Source organism: Anguilla anguilla, chromosome 17 (genome assembly GCF_013347855.1).
Source record: "Anguilla anguilla isolate fAngAng1 chromosome 17, fAngAng1.pri, whole genome shotgun sequence".
NCBI lineage: Eukaryota > Metazoa > Chordata > Actinopteri > Anguilliformes > Anguillidae > Anguilla > Anguilla anguilla.
Genome location: NC_049217.1, coordinates 10893507 through 10908694, shown reverse-complemented (window position 1 = coordinate 10908694; position 15188 = coordinate 10893507). Strand labels below are relative to the sequence as shown.

The window sequence follows — 15188 nt, the reverse complement described above, 5'->3', positions numbered from 1 at the left end:
CACGTGTGCCGCTCGGCAGCCCACGTAAGGCAGTCTGAGCCGTTTTACTGTCAATTATTTTCGCAAGGAATGAATGTGGCTAAACAGGGGATATATGGGTATTTTTCAGCTCTGGAAAATGTGTCCAGCTACCTGTCTGGTTATTTGAGTTCATGAAACCACCTCGCTGTAGAGGAGGAGGAGGAGGAGGAGGAGGAAAGGAATTTGAGCTATTATTTTCACTAGGAAGACTCCAACTTGCTGGAATTGGGAGGGCGGCTGAAAGGGAATTGTGGCAACAGAATCAACGTAAGCATGTTGCACTTTGCCCGTGCTTTTAACGAAACAACTGTAAGCAAGCGTTAACGTTTCGCTCGCACCCTTTTCCGGTTGCTGCCTTACCTCCAGATGTTATATAATTAATGGAGACAAAAAGGGACATTCGCTCAAGTTCACTGCACACACAGTGTGCCCGCTTTGGTGTCCATTGGACCTCTGGGATTAAAACATTAAATGTTAATAATAGTAATGATAGTAATAATAATAATAATAATAATAATAATAATAATAATAATAGTAGTAATAATAATAATACATTTGTACAGTGCCTTTATAAATCTCAGAGACACTTGACGTCAGTCAACATGGCCTTGCTCAGCAGCGGACAGATAGGCAGAGCAGGCACAAAAGAGCAGGTACAAATGGTAACAGAGAGCAGGTACAACAGAGCTGGTATAAAAGGGAACAGAGAGCAGGTGCACGTTACAAAAGCAGGGACTGGCGCCCGGTGCGTCTGGCTCTGCTGAGGGGGTGGGGGGCGGGGGCCAGCGAGGGGGCGAGAGCAGCCTGACACACGCGGCAGATATCGGGGCTCATTAGCTCCCCGGGAGCAGAGATGGCCCCGCAGATACGGGACCCGCCGGGAGGGGGCTCGGACGAGCGGGGCCCGAAAGCACCGGGGGAATCAGCCACTGAGGGCAGGCCATTGATTTTAAGTGCAATCTCGCTGAGCTGGGCAAACGTGCATCTGTCTTACTGTGGCGCGGCGTGCGGATTGGGGTCGGGGTGGGGGGGTGGGGCGGGGGGGGGGAGGGGGTTGAGGTATCCTTTATTCCAGGCAGCAAACTTCAAAATCTTAAACAACACATTTTGGGCAAAAAACTTTTCGACAAAGAATCCCCTCTCAGTTGTTAACAATGTGAGCTGCAGCTATAGATATATGCTAACTTCTACAGTATGCTTTATTTTATTATTACCAGTATATTACAATTCCGGGGGGACATAATCACACAATACTCACTGCAATAACCAAAAAATAATAATAATTCTTTAAAGTATTTTTGTCTTATATTTAGACTTAAAATCTCATTTCTAAATAATAATCTTATTTGCTAAATAACACAAAAAGATTGCCAATGAGGTGAGGCCGTTTGACTAATTTCAAGATTTCTTGTAAATTTTCCGGATTTCCACATAAGCACTTCTCCAACTTGTCCACACTAAATTGAAAATGGAGGCCTTTTTCAGTAGCTGTTAATGTTATAAGCACCCTACGTACACATGTGTTTGCTTTGTAATAAACAAACGGCTAAGTTTTGCAGTCCCTCTTTCTAGAAGCTTCCCATTAATTTTTTGGGAAGGGTGGAATGTGGCTGTGAGAACTTGTTTGCTTCTGTGGATTTAAAAACCAGGTTCCTCTCTGTTTATTTGCCTTCCTTACAGCTTAATGCTGAGAACACATGCCTTTAGTAAGCCATTAATCTAAAATAAAATAAAATACAGCTGGACTTCCCAGGGTCGAGCACTTAGATGTTTCATCTCTTTTGGGAAGTGATTTTGAGCTCCATCAAGCATAATTGCATTGACAAAAACAAACTACCTGCACTGTCAAGGTTCTTTTGGCTCCTTGGGATGATTCAGGTTATTTATACTCCTGAGCATGCGTGTTTGTGTTCGTTGCTGCAACGCCCCTGTCAATTTGGGAGAGCACTTGTTGCCAAGCCTCGGCTTATTTTTGCTCATACAGTACACCAGTTACACTCACACAGTACACCAGTTACACTCACACAGTACACCAGTTACACTCACACAGTACACCAGTTACACTCACACAGTGCACCAGTTACACTCACACAGTACACCAGTTACACTCACACAGTACACCAGTTACACTCACACAGTACACCAGTTACACTCACACAGTACACCAGTTACACTCACACAGTGCACCAGTTACACTCACACAGTACACCAGTTACACTCACACAGTGCACCAGTTACACTCACACAGTGCACCAGTTACACTCACACAGTACACCAGTTACACTCACACAGTACACCAGTTACACTCACACAGTGCACCAGTTACACTCATAGTAGTTCCTGTGCAGCTTGTACAGACTGTTTGCTCGATTGACAAGAGAGGGTCGCTGGTGTGCACTGAGACACAGGCCCTCTGCAGAATCAGATCCCTTACTCGATGACCAGCGCTACGGTCAGTCGTGCACCACCCCAGCATGGTCAGTGCTCCACACCAGACCCATCCACACACTACAACAGCGCCTCAACAGGACGAGCTGCCCAACAGTTTAACTTAACCCAGTTAGCGTTTAACGGCATGTCCTCACGCTCACCCACCAAATGTGAGCCTGTTCCAAAGAGGCCTTTGCTCTCCATATTACCCACGCGTTAAGTGGGCGCCTTTCCCTAAACTGACGCACGCAATGATCACTTAAAGCAACGAACGCGTTCAGCTCAGGAAAACCATCAGAAATGATTTCAATATAAAAAATGAACTTGGCAGCTCTTTATGCCGCACTGCTCCGCGCCTCTCTCTCTCTCTCTCTCTCTCTCTCCGTCTCTCTCTCTCTTTTCTCCTGCTGATTCAGATGATGCACCGTAATGCCCCGGGACGAATTTGATTAAGGAATTAATAAAAAAATAAAAACCCTGTGAAAAGTGTCGCCGCAGGAGAGTGAAAGAGACGGAGGCCTCATTTAGCCTCGTGCAGCACGCCGCAGCCACTGCCACAAACACCACCACCGCGATGATGTAGCACCTGCCACCACAGCTGTAAGGGAGAGAGAGAGAGAGAGAGGAAGGGTGAGACAGGAGGGTGAAAGAGAGAGGGAGCAAGAGAGAAAGAGTGGCAGAGAAAAAAAGGGAGGGAGAGAGAGAGAGACATCGCCTGGAAGCTGCAGTTTTGGCACTCCTCTCTCCCATTTAATGAGATAAGAATCTTGATAGGAATTCTGATTGCCCCTGAACACACAACAATGCTCCCATTCAACAGGGAAGGCACGGGCATGCCTCCGCTGCCAAGGCTTTAAAGACAGGTGTCACACCGCAGCGTGACACCCCTGGGAGGGAGATGCGGCAGTGCCGGGGAACACCGTTGGTTGCTGCATGGAGAGAGAGAGAGAGAGAGCGCACCCACACCAACACAAAATGAAACAAACAAACATCTTCACCCTTCCCCCTCATGGGTTCTGGGCAAAAACCAGTAAACTTAAACAACAAACTAAAATAAGAAAGAGAAAAGAAAGTAAAACGGAGCGACCACTTTCCAGTGTGCCGCTTGTAGCTGACCCGCTTTCCACCGGACCCACTCCTCCTGCTTTTCAGTGGGAGTTTACATTCTCCACCATGTTCAAAGAAACAAAACAGAAATTAAACGGAACTCCAATAAATATAGGCGCTCTCGGTGTGTGAGCTCCCGGTCTCGGCCCCGAACTGTGGAGAGCAGCACACCTTTAAGCACCTGGAGAGACTCCTACTGTCTGTAACAGTTAAGGTCTATTTTGGCCTGGGGTCAAACAAAATCTGTCTTTAACTTTGACTCATTTAAATGGAAAGCGTTGTTGTTCATTTCTTCACAGACACAGTTTGGCCAGTTCAGTGATCGTCAAAAATGTATTAACATTGTCAGAGGACAAATTTTAAGGACAAATGTTGACTGAATCTGTTGAGCTCTTCAATCTGTATACACTATGCAGTATTGTATTAAGATCCAAGCAGGCGTACAGTAACAAGACAAGATTGTGGCAGGCACCGCGGTTACAATGTAGGGCATGAGACAGCATACTGTTTCCCCAACAAGAAGTTTCACAAGTTCCCTTTATCTTTTGGAGGATAACTTTTCATTATGTTTTAAATGAAAGTGCTTTTTTTTTACATTTGGGTGTTCCTAATTCAGAGGCAGAGTAATGACTCCGGCGAAACGTTGTTTTTATGAAATAAATCGTGACGTGGGCTGTCGCACAGGACCCCCCGCTCACGGCCTCTGTTTCCACAGCAACACCACCGAGGGAGGGGGGACGTACATCAAGAAGTGCTGCAAGGGCTTCTGCATCGACATCCTGAAGAAGATCGCTCAGAACGTCAAGTTCACCTACGACCTCTACCTCGTCACCAACGGCAAGCACGGCAAGAAGATCAACAACGTGTGGAACGGCATGGTGGGAGAGGTGAGGCCCCGCCCATGTACACAACCGGCCAATGCGGAGGTCTGGTTTCCACTGACCAACTTTGATTTTCATAAATAAATGCAAGTCATAATTTGGCCAGGTTCAATGATCATGAAAACCAATTTCCAGTAAAGGATAAAAAAGTAAAAGTACATGCTTGCCTGAGCTCACCCGAATCAACAACAGTGGCTGCGATGAGTGTTGCTGTACAAGCACGACTGGGCATTGCAAATTTGGGAGAAAAGGGGGGAAAATAATAATAAAAAAAATAAACACAAAAGTTTTTCACTGAACTTCCAAAAAGAATATGAAAGACATGAATATTATAAAAGAGGCTACAGCATACAACCGCGCTGCAAAAGACAATACGCTCATTTCTGCTCCTCGTCCCTGAACCAGCAGTGTAATTACGACAGAAATAAAAGCGTCGTTATTTCCGTTAAGCCTAAAACGGGGACCTGGAGGCAGAACCTGGAGCCCCTGGGGTGCGAGGCGTTGCTCATCCTCAATCGCGGCATGTGCGTGTGCGTCGCGCGCCGGCGCGTGAGTCACAGTAGCAGAGAGGCTGTTTACCTGTCACCCAATTAGATTACGGCGCAGCCGCACCATTCTATTCAACGTGTTCACGCCGCTGTTTTCCTTCAGATTGCCATCATGAGATACGTCACAGGAAAAAAAAAAACCTGAATGGACTCGGTGAAAGACGTGTGTAAATCAGAAGGACTGTGTGTCTGATTCGGAACGGCTGCTGTGGACTGCGGGTGGCGTCGGGGGTGGGGTCGAGCACAGGGTGTCTGAGCTGAAGGGAAGGTCACAGGCACTGTGCAGTTACTGGATCACATTCGACAAAAGCAATCTTCCGAATTGATGGAACAAGATGTTCCAACTGGATTATGGGATATGGAGCAGCTGTTATTGTAAGTTTGTGTGTCCGGCTAGGACTCATTAGGCATTAGAGAACATATGCCAGTGTGTTCGGTGCAGTTGTTTTATAACCTGTTATCAGTCATATTTTTCTATTTTTACTTTGTCAGTTAAGATGATTATGTCACTCACGTGCAGCCAAGGGCTCATCAAACTTCACACAATTACTGTGACGCAAAGACTAAAACATGAACAGAAACCTTCTGTCCTGCCCCTCTACAAAGCCACAGGTGGCTCATTCTTCTTCAAAGTATTTTCCAGTGCTTAATCTTCTACTATTTCTTTTTAACTGATTTGAATCTAAACCCATTTTTAATTGCCATTGGTGTTAATCACGACACGGTCCCATCCTAGCTGAGGCTTGCTCAGTGTTTTGGATACGGGTGGTGGTGTTCAGTGTTTTGGGTAGGGGAGGGGGGTGCTTGGTGTTTTTGGTAGGGGTGGGGGGTGCTCAGTGTTTTGGGCAGGGGTGGGGGTGCTCAGTGTTTTGGGCAGGGGTGGGGGTGCTCAGTGTTTCAGATAGCGGTGGGTGATGGAGAGAACATGGAACCTCCCCTTCAGACTGCAGGGAGGTCGCTGAGTGCTCTTTGCTGTCCTCGTGGTTTTGGAGCAACAGAAAGGATGTGGAAGAGGCTGGGCCAGAAGCGACCTTGGTTTTAAAGTAAAACAAGGTGTTCCAGGTGTCTGAGCAAGTTCAAAAGGGCCAGCATTTAGCGTCTGAACTCCCTGGAACAGGCCTCCAATTCCACAGGGAGGGCACTGACACATCATCCTCTTACGGCAATAAATATTGACACAATGAGTAGCGTTTGAAATGCTTGTTTTTATTTTAGGTGCAAGACTTTTATCATGAAACGTCACTGAATGTCACAGGGGGCAAGGCTGGACTAGATGAACTGTAGTAATGCATTTTTTAAAATAGGTTTTATGCTCACTAATAATAGTAATAATGTAACAAACTTAGTGCCTTCCATATCGTGGCCTCCAACGCTGACATCGAAGGACTCAATCAAACAACAATGTGCAGAACCGCAGGGTGATGCATGGCAGCCATTTTGCACCAGCTAACTCATCAGCTAAAGCGCAGAGGGAGGGGATTCCAGAGCCAATTAAACTGGGGGACAATTAGGGAGTAGGTGAGACAGCCCAGGACTGGAATTTTGCCCAGAACAGCAGGGAACCCCCCAGTCCTATGGGAAAAGGTCCATGAGCCCCTGAACAGCACACAGAGAGTCAGTACCTTGATCCCACCTGAGAGATGAACTTTAATTCCTAATGACTTTAATGCGCACTGTTTAATAAAGATGAACCATGTTTAATGTTTTTTTTTTCTCTTATTTGTGTCCTGCACTGTGTTCCTGTCCACATTGCCCCCTTCCCCCCCACCCCCACCCCCACCCCCACCCCAGGTGGTGTACAAGAAAGCCGTCATGGCGGTGGGCTCCCTGACCATCAACGAGGAGAGGTCAGAGGTCATTGATTTCTCTGTCCCCTTCGTGGAAACGGGGATCAGCGTGATGGTTTCCCGGAGCAACGGGACAGTATCGCCGTCAGCCTTTTTGGGTAGGTTTTATACAGGGGCACGTTTCACCCTTTCTCTCGATTTAACATGGAACGTTATCATAAGCTGTCTTGGTACCATAGAATAACAAAAACAAACAGAACACTATTCTGCGGTTTTTCATTGGTACTGTGGTCTTGCTCCTCCCTAGAGGTGATACACTGCAATCACAATTTGTCCTTAACTCTGGCTTCATTGCTAAAGTCTCCCAATTATGTGTATGAAAAAAGAAGGTTCAATTAGCATTCGCCCATAACTCTGACTCACAAATAATGCAAGTGATAATTTTTATCTTTAGCAACACAGATTAGCATATGCACCAATCACTTTCAGCTTTCCGTGTTTTCTGTGAAGAAACAACTTAAATTCAAGTCAAATGCAAATTAAGTTTATGTAAGTCCAAGTTAAAGACTAATTTTGGTTCAATATGAGCCTTGCAGTATACCATTTGTACACTGTATATCTCTGCGTACAAAAATAGTTTGTATGCAAAGACAAAATCAAAGATACAATTTCATTTAAAATTCCAATAAAGATCATGCATATTGACATAGATTTATATATGGAAACAAGCCTTACCTTTCGTATATACGCATTTGGTATTTCAGCACATGTGAACGTATAATCTTAAAGGAGATTCTATCTCTTTGAAATGTGACTGCTCTGCGTCACTGCACACTTTAATTAGCAGAAGCCTGATAATTGCAGGGCTTATCCAGGGAAACCCCCTCCATGGCTGTATGCCAGCCTCCCACAGGAAAGGCTTTTAATCTCCGCAGCATGTCCATCATCACTTCCGATCAGCCAGTGCTGTGTGTGTGTGTGGGTGGGTGTGTGTGTGTGTGTCTGTGTTGTATATGTGGGTCTGTGTCTTTGTGTATACGTATGGCACCAGCATATGTGTCTGTGAAGTAGTGTATATGCCAATATATGTATGTTTATGTAGGCATGTCTGTGTATATACCTACACACACTCACACACACACATACAGACATTGGCATACACATTAACATGGGCTCACGCAAAAGCTGGTGTGTATGCTGTAGGCATGTCTGCGTATATAAGTGTGTGTGTGTGTGTGTGTGATAGTATGTGTCTATATGTCTGCATACTGGTGTACGTGTGTTAGAGCATATGCCTGTGTGTATATGTATGCGTGTGTATGTGGGTATAATCCAGCTGAAAGCATGTTCCTCTCTCCCCCTGATACAGAGCCCTTCAGCGCTTCAGTGTGGGTGATGATGTTTGTGATGCTGCTGCTGGTAACAGCCATGGCAGTGTTCATATTTGAGTACATCAGCCCCCTGGGATTCAACAGGAACCTGGCACAGGGCAGAGGTAAGCTCCGCCTCCGTCTCCCCTCTGTTCTTAGTAAGCTCTGCCTACCCCTCCTTTCTGTCCTAAGTCCAGCTCCTGCCTCCCCCGCCTCACTGTCCTTATGAAGCCCCGCCTTCCCTCTCCTCTGAGTATCAGTGTCTCCTGTTGCATTGAAACATAGTGTGTGTGTTGCTGTAATCTCGACTGTCTCTCTGGAAAAACAGATTTTTACCTCAGTGGGGCTACCTGGTTAAATACAGTGTAATTAACCAAAGAATAGACTGCATCTACAATAAATAAGGGATTATGATACTAATAATTAGGGTTATCATGATTGGAATGATGTCATTTAGGCTAACAGATGATAAGGAAATGCATGACTGTTAGAATATATTGCAAATATAATGCATATAATGCAAAAGCACAAACACCCAAGAGAGTTCTGCAACTTTTCAATTAAACAATATAAATACATTTAAACAATGCATTTATAATGTATTGTGGGAACCTTTATCTGTGGCAAGTTAAAATGCTTGCCAAAAATAATGAATAAAAATTGCAATGCATGGCGATGAAGCTGTCCGACATGATTTCCAGCAATGGCCCTGCCATTTTACAAAGCCAGGCTCTGAAGTTCAAACAGATTTGGATATGAGGCTTTCCACTTTCATTTGTGAACCAACAGAATCCAGGAAAGGTTCTGACTCCAGCCTTGACAGGTGACCTTTTGTCCCGATCGTTCATATCATTTCAGGGTTGACACCAGCTCCTCATTGTTAGTGGTTGGGAATGGTTGGAATTCTTAAAATTCTTCTGTGGATACAGGGGCAGTTGTACTAATGGGCTGGATCCTGTGGGATCACACAGTCAGCGCCGTGGACCAGTTTTGTTTGTTATGTAGTGATGGGGTTTTCACTTTTTATTTTGTGCCGTGATGTCCCCACCATGTTGCCATGGAAACTCACGCTACCTTCACACTTTTTTTTTCTCCAAACTGGATCTGTCCCATTTTTCAGTCTCATAATAAAAGAGGTGAGTTGGTTAATTCCGTATGAAGTGTAGAAATGTTGGCCTAACCTAATACATCCAAAACAGAACAAAGAAAGATGAAAAAAAAGAAAATTCCTTAACACTGCTGTGTAGTTGTTGTAGTAAGTCTTTTCTTCTTTTCTTTCACATTAGGGGGTTGCCGACAGAAATTTTGCATGAAATACAGCACCTGCTTATATTTGAAGCTCAGCGCTAACGACAAGGCACATTGCAATTAGCCAGAACAGAGTCCTAACTCTAGGCTCTCATCTATCAACCAAGCAGACTAATAGGACCTCCTTCCATCACTGACAAGCTAAAGACCACTGCAGGCCGAGGACCCGGCGTGAATATGCGCGTGACCGAGCCCGCCCTTATTCCGCACTCCCTCTGAGATTTAGGCCGCTCTGAGCCTGTGGACTCGCCACGCTGTCGGCCTGCTAGTCTCAGACGCGCGTAGGGGAAACGCGGCGTCACCCCCACGCCGCCGACCTCACGCCACCTCTGCCGGGTTCCCCCAGGAAATCTAAACCAGGGAAACTGCATGGGGGCAGACACGCGGATGCTCCCATTTAAATTCACAGGGCGCGCTCTCTAATAACATAAAATACCAACCCTGTAGCGTGTGCAGTGCGCTGAAAATGACTAAATGTAGGCCTACTGTGCAAACAGAAGGTATTTCAGTTCACCTGTAACCATGTAGTCAACAGATTCCAGAATTCATCATGAATTCTTAACGGCTATTTCTGCGTATACAAAAATAAACTTAACATACATTTCTGTACATAAATGTAGTCTCTTGGTGCATGAGTTCTAGAGTCAAATTATGTTTTTTCCTGGAGTCAGTTTTGAATATATACAGATAATGAACGTGTTTCCAGGAAGGTTTCAGCTAATTAATACGCTAAGTGCAGGTACATTGCATGTATTCGTTTTAAAATAATTATAATACAAACTGCTGATGCACTTTCTTTTTTTTCTCTCAGAGATCAGGTTTGGACTCAAGGTCCGATGTTTAATTGATTTCAAGGTGCTAAAATATGCACAGTTGGCGGGGTGTATTAGCAGGTCTTTAGTGGCAATGTCAACACTGACAAATGAGCTGCACCACAGAGATGTATATTTCTGCATAGTGTTGCTTTGGTGAAAAGGCAAAGCTTTTCTATTCGCTAGTTCAATATTTAACCCAACCGCACACTTCTGTGATTCATCACTACCGGTGGCTGACAAGCCCCTCTGATGTCACTTTCTGGTTCCAGACCAGGGAGGTGGCTTTCAGCGCAAACTCTGAATACCGTGGGTACATTAGTACCAGCAAAGGAGATGCTGGGTGCGGTCATCGTCTTTGGAACAGATACTGTATTTAAATGTGGTGACTGACTGACTATTTTTTCATTGATTCCAGTGTTTTTTTGTTTTTTTAAATTTCCCATTGTTTTTTATATTGTAACAGCAGCATGATTCGGCATTTTACTGACATTTCTGTTTTTAAGAACATATAATTTTGCTGAATGATTGTTTGTTGACAATGTGGCCATTTTACAGGCCAGAAATGCGGATAAAAATACTTATGTTTCAGTTACAGTGTAAAAAACTGCCATCAATATAAAACAGACCTTAAGTCCTGTCATAATCTTAAAACTCCTGTTTTTTCACAAAGTAGGGTAAGTTCTCCAAGCATAACACCAAGCTACATAAAAACTTCATCTGATCAATTAAATGCTAACTAACGAGGAAAACCTGCACGTCCTGGGGCTTTTCAAGACAAAGGCTGATCCCAGCTATATACTGTCAAATAGGTATATTCATTTTTCATAATTGGTAATAATTTCAAACTCAAGAGTTGGAATTGACCATCCTATGAGCTCCTAGCAGGGGTGGTAACAGATTCCTAAAATTAGGTTAAATAAGTTGTTTTTTTTGCTTTTCTTGCAGGTAAAGGTCTGATAATGAGAGCAATGTAACCCTCTTAAAACAAAGACGGTGACGGTTACTTGTCACTCACATGTTTTTTGGACCTCCTCTTTCTCCGTAGACCCTCATGGGCCCTCCTTCACCATGGGCAAGGCCGTGTGGCTCCTGTGGGGCCTGGTCTTCAACAACTCCGTGCCCGTGCAGAACCCCAAGGGCACCACCAGCAAGTTCATCGTGTCCGTCTGGGCCTTCTTCGCTGTCATCTTCCTCGCCAGCTACACTGCCAACCTGGCCGCCTTCATGATCCAGGAGGAGTTCGTGGACCAGGTCACGGGCCTGAGTGACAAAAAGGTCAGCGTTAGCATCCCCTTCTCACACAACACAGATGCAGGACTGTCCACTGGTAACGGGTTCAAATCCAATCGAGTTGATTCGAATGGGGCATTTCACAAAGCATTTGCAGTGTTTCCCATACGATGACCTCCCCCCAGCTCAAAATGATTTTTCGGTATTGATCTGTAACTGAGACCATTACTACAAAAACTGTTTTAGTTTGGGTTCCTTTTGGATTCTGTTCATTCTCTCGGTACCTGGTACAACTTGACGTGACAAGTGCCTTGCAGACTTCATTTTCATCTGGAGACAAGGCCAAAGTAAAAATAAATAAATAAATACTAACAGAAAATACAAATAAAGTGCCTGGACACAAAAGGTGAACTGTCTGCGCAGCTAAAATTTAATAACCTCTTAATAGGTTATTAAATTATTATTTAATAACAGTGCATTTGTCATAGCATACTTTACAGCTGGCCCTGGAGTAAAACCACTGCAACAAGCCAAGGGTGAGGGGCAGCAACTCATAAGCTCATAAGTGGCAAATCAGTCAGCTGTGCTAAATGAGGTGGTTGCAGAATAGTGGTGAGCAGTAAAATTGTGTGGGATGGTTTGAGTACAGGGGAGCTGTAAGGCCTGGATTCAAAAAGAATATTTGTTCTTAATGTTGACTACTCACAATGCAAGTATTCATTTTTGATGTAAATAATGATTAGCTCACTAAACTGTGCTTGTGAAGAACACTTGAATGTATTTGTTCACGTCGAAGTCACTGTTACATACACTACAGTCATAGATACACACTCTACATGTGCTGTAAATGTGTTTATGATGGTGTGTGCGCGTGGTAGAGTGGCACAGCGGCTGCTGTCGTACCCTTGAGTGTGGCGCTTAACCTTGCTTCAGTGAATTACCCAGCTGTATGAATGGAAACCACATTAGTCACCCTGGAAACTGCCTTCTGCTCAGCAAATAAATATTCGCATAAGCGCTGCTTAAACTGCAACACATTTTTTTACGAAACATTTTGCCCCCATACGTTTTGGAGACAATGTTCTTTCGTTTATCAGGAATGGACAACCCCGTAAAGCCACAGGGTCTGCTGATTTTTGTCTCTGCTTGCTTTCATTAGTAGCCCAGTATAGACCAGCTGTGATATGATCAGCTTTAACAGAACAATTAAGCGCTGATTGACAGCAACAGCCAGCGCATTCTACGGCTCTCCAGGACCAGGGTCGGCGAAACCTGTTGAATATTTATTGTGCATCCGTTGTTCTTAACGGGCAATGGTTTGATGTTGTATTGAGTAGCACAGGTCTGTGCATGACACTCGAAGGACGGTAGAACTATTTGTGAGCACTAGCGCTGATGAAGAGAGGATGAGACTTACACAAGGACCCCTTGCTTTAATCCTACGCCAACAAAGGCTTTGATAAGACAGGGTTTGCCTGAAATTATTACTGCCCACAGAGCTTGACAGCAGGGGGTCTACTGACCTCCCGTCCTTGTGCTAGAAGTTATGCTCTGCTCAGGATTTCAGAGTTTTTGATGTGTCTGAGGCACCAAACTTAACATTCAAGGCTTCACACCTGCCAAACCCACTTTCATGGGTGGATTTCCTGTTTCCTCCATATAGTATTCAAACTGCGCTACAAGCTACCGGGTCATGTGGTGCACTTATTTTTTCAAAGAAGGCTGCTGCAAGTTGGCTTCATTTTGGTTGAATACTGCAAATACTGACAAAGCAAAATCAGTTGTGTGTTATTAGTCACCTGTGGTTAAATTTATGTACTGTCAGGACATGGCGAGGACTAGACGAAGGTTAGTTATTTCCCAATATGTGAAACCAGAGAATTGTAGAATTTCAAAAACTGAAAGAGGGTGTATTTCTCTTTTTCACATCACACACACAGTGATGATATATATGACGATTCAGCTGTTGATGATTCCGTTTTTGTCCGGTCCCTCCATGTTTTGCCCATAAAGTAGGGACATACATGCGCACAGGTGCACATTCCCACCAGCTCAGCCTCACTAGCTGTGACGTGTGTATGGGTGGAGCAGCCTCTCCTCCTCCTCTGCGCCGGGCTGCGGTTTTAGCATGGCCGCTAGCGCACAAACACCAACAGGCTCTGCTCAGGACAGCCTGTTCCAAAGCGCCGCTGCCGCGCCTCCCTCCCTCCGCGGTCCCGTGGGGAACGGGGGAACATTATCTGTGTGCGCTGACATGCTGTTATTGGCTTCTCTTATTCTGCCCGAGCGCCTTGCGGGAGTGCTTGTTTATGTTCAGGTGGGGGGGAGATGGGGGGTGGAAGGGGGGTGCTGGAGCCTAAGCCGCCGTGGTTTCTGCAGAGTCCGGGCGGCGGGCGAGATCCCAGCACGCCCGGGCTCCCAATCCGAGGGGTCCCGAGGGTGGGAATGAGGCCCGGGGGAGACCCCCACCTCCTCCCCCCGCTGCGAGGTAGCCCATAGCTTGGATCGCTCCATTTGGGTTATGCACCACGCCCCCCGTTGCGTAATGAGCCGACGCAAGGTCTGAGCCGCTAGACGGAGGGCCACGGAGATCGGCAGCCACGAATGTGGCCAGCTGCAGGGTTCCTTTCTCTGGCACTCTCTCTCTCTCTCTCTCTCTCTCTCTCTCTCTCTCTCTCTCTCTCTCTCTCTCTCTCTCTCTCTCTCTCTCTCTCTCTCTCTCTCTCTCTCTCTCTCTCTCTCTCTCTCTCTCTCTCTCTCTCTCTCTCTCTCTCTCTCTCTCTCTCTCTCTCTCTCTCTCTCTCTCTCTCTCTCTCTCTCTCTCTCTCTCTCTCTCTCTCTCTCTCTCTCTCTCTGTCTCCCGCCTGCCACTGCGAGGGTCATGCTGACAGTACGGGTTCTGCCACAGAGCTCGCTGGCAAAGCCTTAAACAAACAGGAACAAGCGGACGGATAAGATCCATCACAGAGACGCGAGGCCACCGCCACGCCTGGCTGACCCCTGCTGGTTCCTTTCAGTAGAACGTCAGACCGTTAGAACGTGAGAACTTCGGCAGGCGATGGGCCATTCAACCCCATATTTGCTTGTGTTTCTTTGCCTACAGCTAAAAAAAACAAATACAAATAAAGCAATGAAATAAATCTCTTTAAAAAAAAAAACAGTAAAACAAATAAGAAAAAAAACAATAAGTGGTTTCATAAAATCTGGTGGACCCAGGTTATCGCACCTACGGCTGCAAAACTGCCGCTGCTTCCGCTGCTTTAATAAAATGAAATAAAAAGCTGGCGGCTGACACAACAGCGGAGTCCTCAGCGTGACGTGTTCATCGTCCCCGTCCTCCGCTGCCAGCTCCGCATCGCCGCCGAGCCCCGGCCGCCTCCGCCAGGCAGGAAGCGTGAGCCTCTCCGCCTCTGCCAGGCAGGAAGCGTGAGCCTCTCCGTCGCTGCCAGGCAGGAAGCGTGAGCCTCTCCGCCTCTGCCAGGCAGGAAGCGTGAGCCTCTCCGCCTCTGCCAGGCAGGAAGCGCGAGCCTCTCCGTCTCTGCCAGGCAGGAAGCGTGAGCCTCTCCGCCTCTGCCAGGCAGGAAGCGTGAGCCTCTCCGTCTCTACCAGGCAGGAAGCGCGAGCCTCTCCGCCTCTGCCAGGCAGGAAGCGTGAGCCTCTCTGTCGCTGCCAGGCAGGAAGCGCGAGCCTC

The 15188-nt window shown here is 46.1% G+C and overlaps 1 protein-coding gene across 1 annotated transcript in view; it reads left to right on the top strand.

Annotated features, from left to right (window-relative positions):
* Nucleotides 1-15188, top strand: part of grin2aa (glutamate receptor, ionotropic, N-methyl D-aspartate 2A, a) — a 137453-nt gene that overhangs the window by 109485 nt on the left and 12780 nt on the right. Inside the window, exons 6-9 of the mRNA XM_035399200.1 lie at nt 4274-4445; nt 6779-6932; nt 8144-8269; nt 11313-11542. Coding sequence (XP_035255091.1) covers nt 4274-4445; nt 6779-6932; nt 8144-8269; nt 11313-11542 — 682 coding nt within the window. The remainder of the gene's footprint in view (nt 1-4273; nt 4446-6778; nt 6933-8143; nt 8270-11312; nt 11543-15188) is intronic.